The 726-nt window shown below is 50.6% G+C and overlaps 1 protein-coding gene across 8 annotated transcripts in view; it reads right to left on the minus strand.

Annotated features, from left to right (window-relative positions):
* Window positions 1-726, minus strand: part of Klc1 (kinesin light chain 1) — a 65,188-nt gene that overhangs the window by 42,600 nt on the left and 21,862 nt on the right. For 6 of the 8 annotated variants that reach the window (XM_023705694.1, XM_023705692.1, XM_023705693.1 and 3 more), the window contains one exon: window positions 279-540. In XM_023705694.1, coding sequence (XP_023561462.1) covers window positions 279-539 — 261 coding nt within the window. In that variant the 5' untranslated portion in view covers window position 540. Of the gene's footprint in view, window positions 1-278; window positions 542-726 lie in introns of those variants that run through there. The other 2 variants (XM_004645385.1, XM_004645388.2) reach the window with 1 other exon arrangement.

Below are 726 nucleotides of genomic sequence, written 5' to 3' on the forward strand. Positions count from 1 at the left end.
TGACAGAAGGGGTGGTGTACACCTGTAGTTATCCCAGCACTCAGGATGCTGAGGCAGAAGGATCACCATGTGTTTGAGGCTAGCCTGGGCTACACAGTGAGCTCAAAGTCAGCCTGAACTACATAGCAAGACCCTGTCTCAAAAAAACAAACAAAAAAAAGTAAGTAACAGTAGCCACTTACGTAACAGACATGCCCCCACAAAGGAGCGCCGTGGCCCTGAAGACACACTTCCCCACCCCACCGACCCAGGGCCAGGCCCGAGCCATGCTCACCAACCTGCGCCTCACTCAGGCCGAGCTCCAGCATCTCCAGGGACTTGCGGATCATGCTGGACTTCTCCTCCACCAGGTTGCTCTCATCATCCTTCTTCAAGCACTTGAGCGTCTCCAGCAGACTCTGCAAGATGGAGTTGTGCTCATTCCTCAGTGCCTCCAGCCCCTGGATTACCTGCTTCGTCTTGGAGATGATTTCATCCTGTGTGAGCTTCTCCAACTTGTCTTCCTTTATGTACACCATGGTGGACATGTTGTCATACATCCTAAAAGCAAGAAGACAAGAATCAGACGGCCCATTGCAGGCTTCATTTCTGTCACATTACTCAACAGCCAACATTTGTAAACACTCTTTTTTTTTTTTAATTTTTATTTATTTGTGTGTGTGTGTGTGTGTGTGTGGCCAGCTCAGCCCACCAGGGGGCAGGGATAGCTGGCATGTGGTGCTGGGG

This window comes from Octodon degus, unplaced genomic scaffold, assembly GCF_000260255.1.
Source record: "Octodon degus isolate 3935 unplaced genomic scaffold, OctDeg1.0 scaffold00226, whole genome shotgun sequence".
In the NCBI taxonomy this organism is placed as follows: Eukaryota; Metazoa; Chordata; class Mammalia; order Rodentia; family Octodontidae; genus Octodon; species Octodon degus.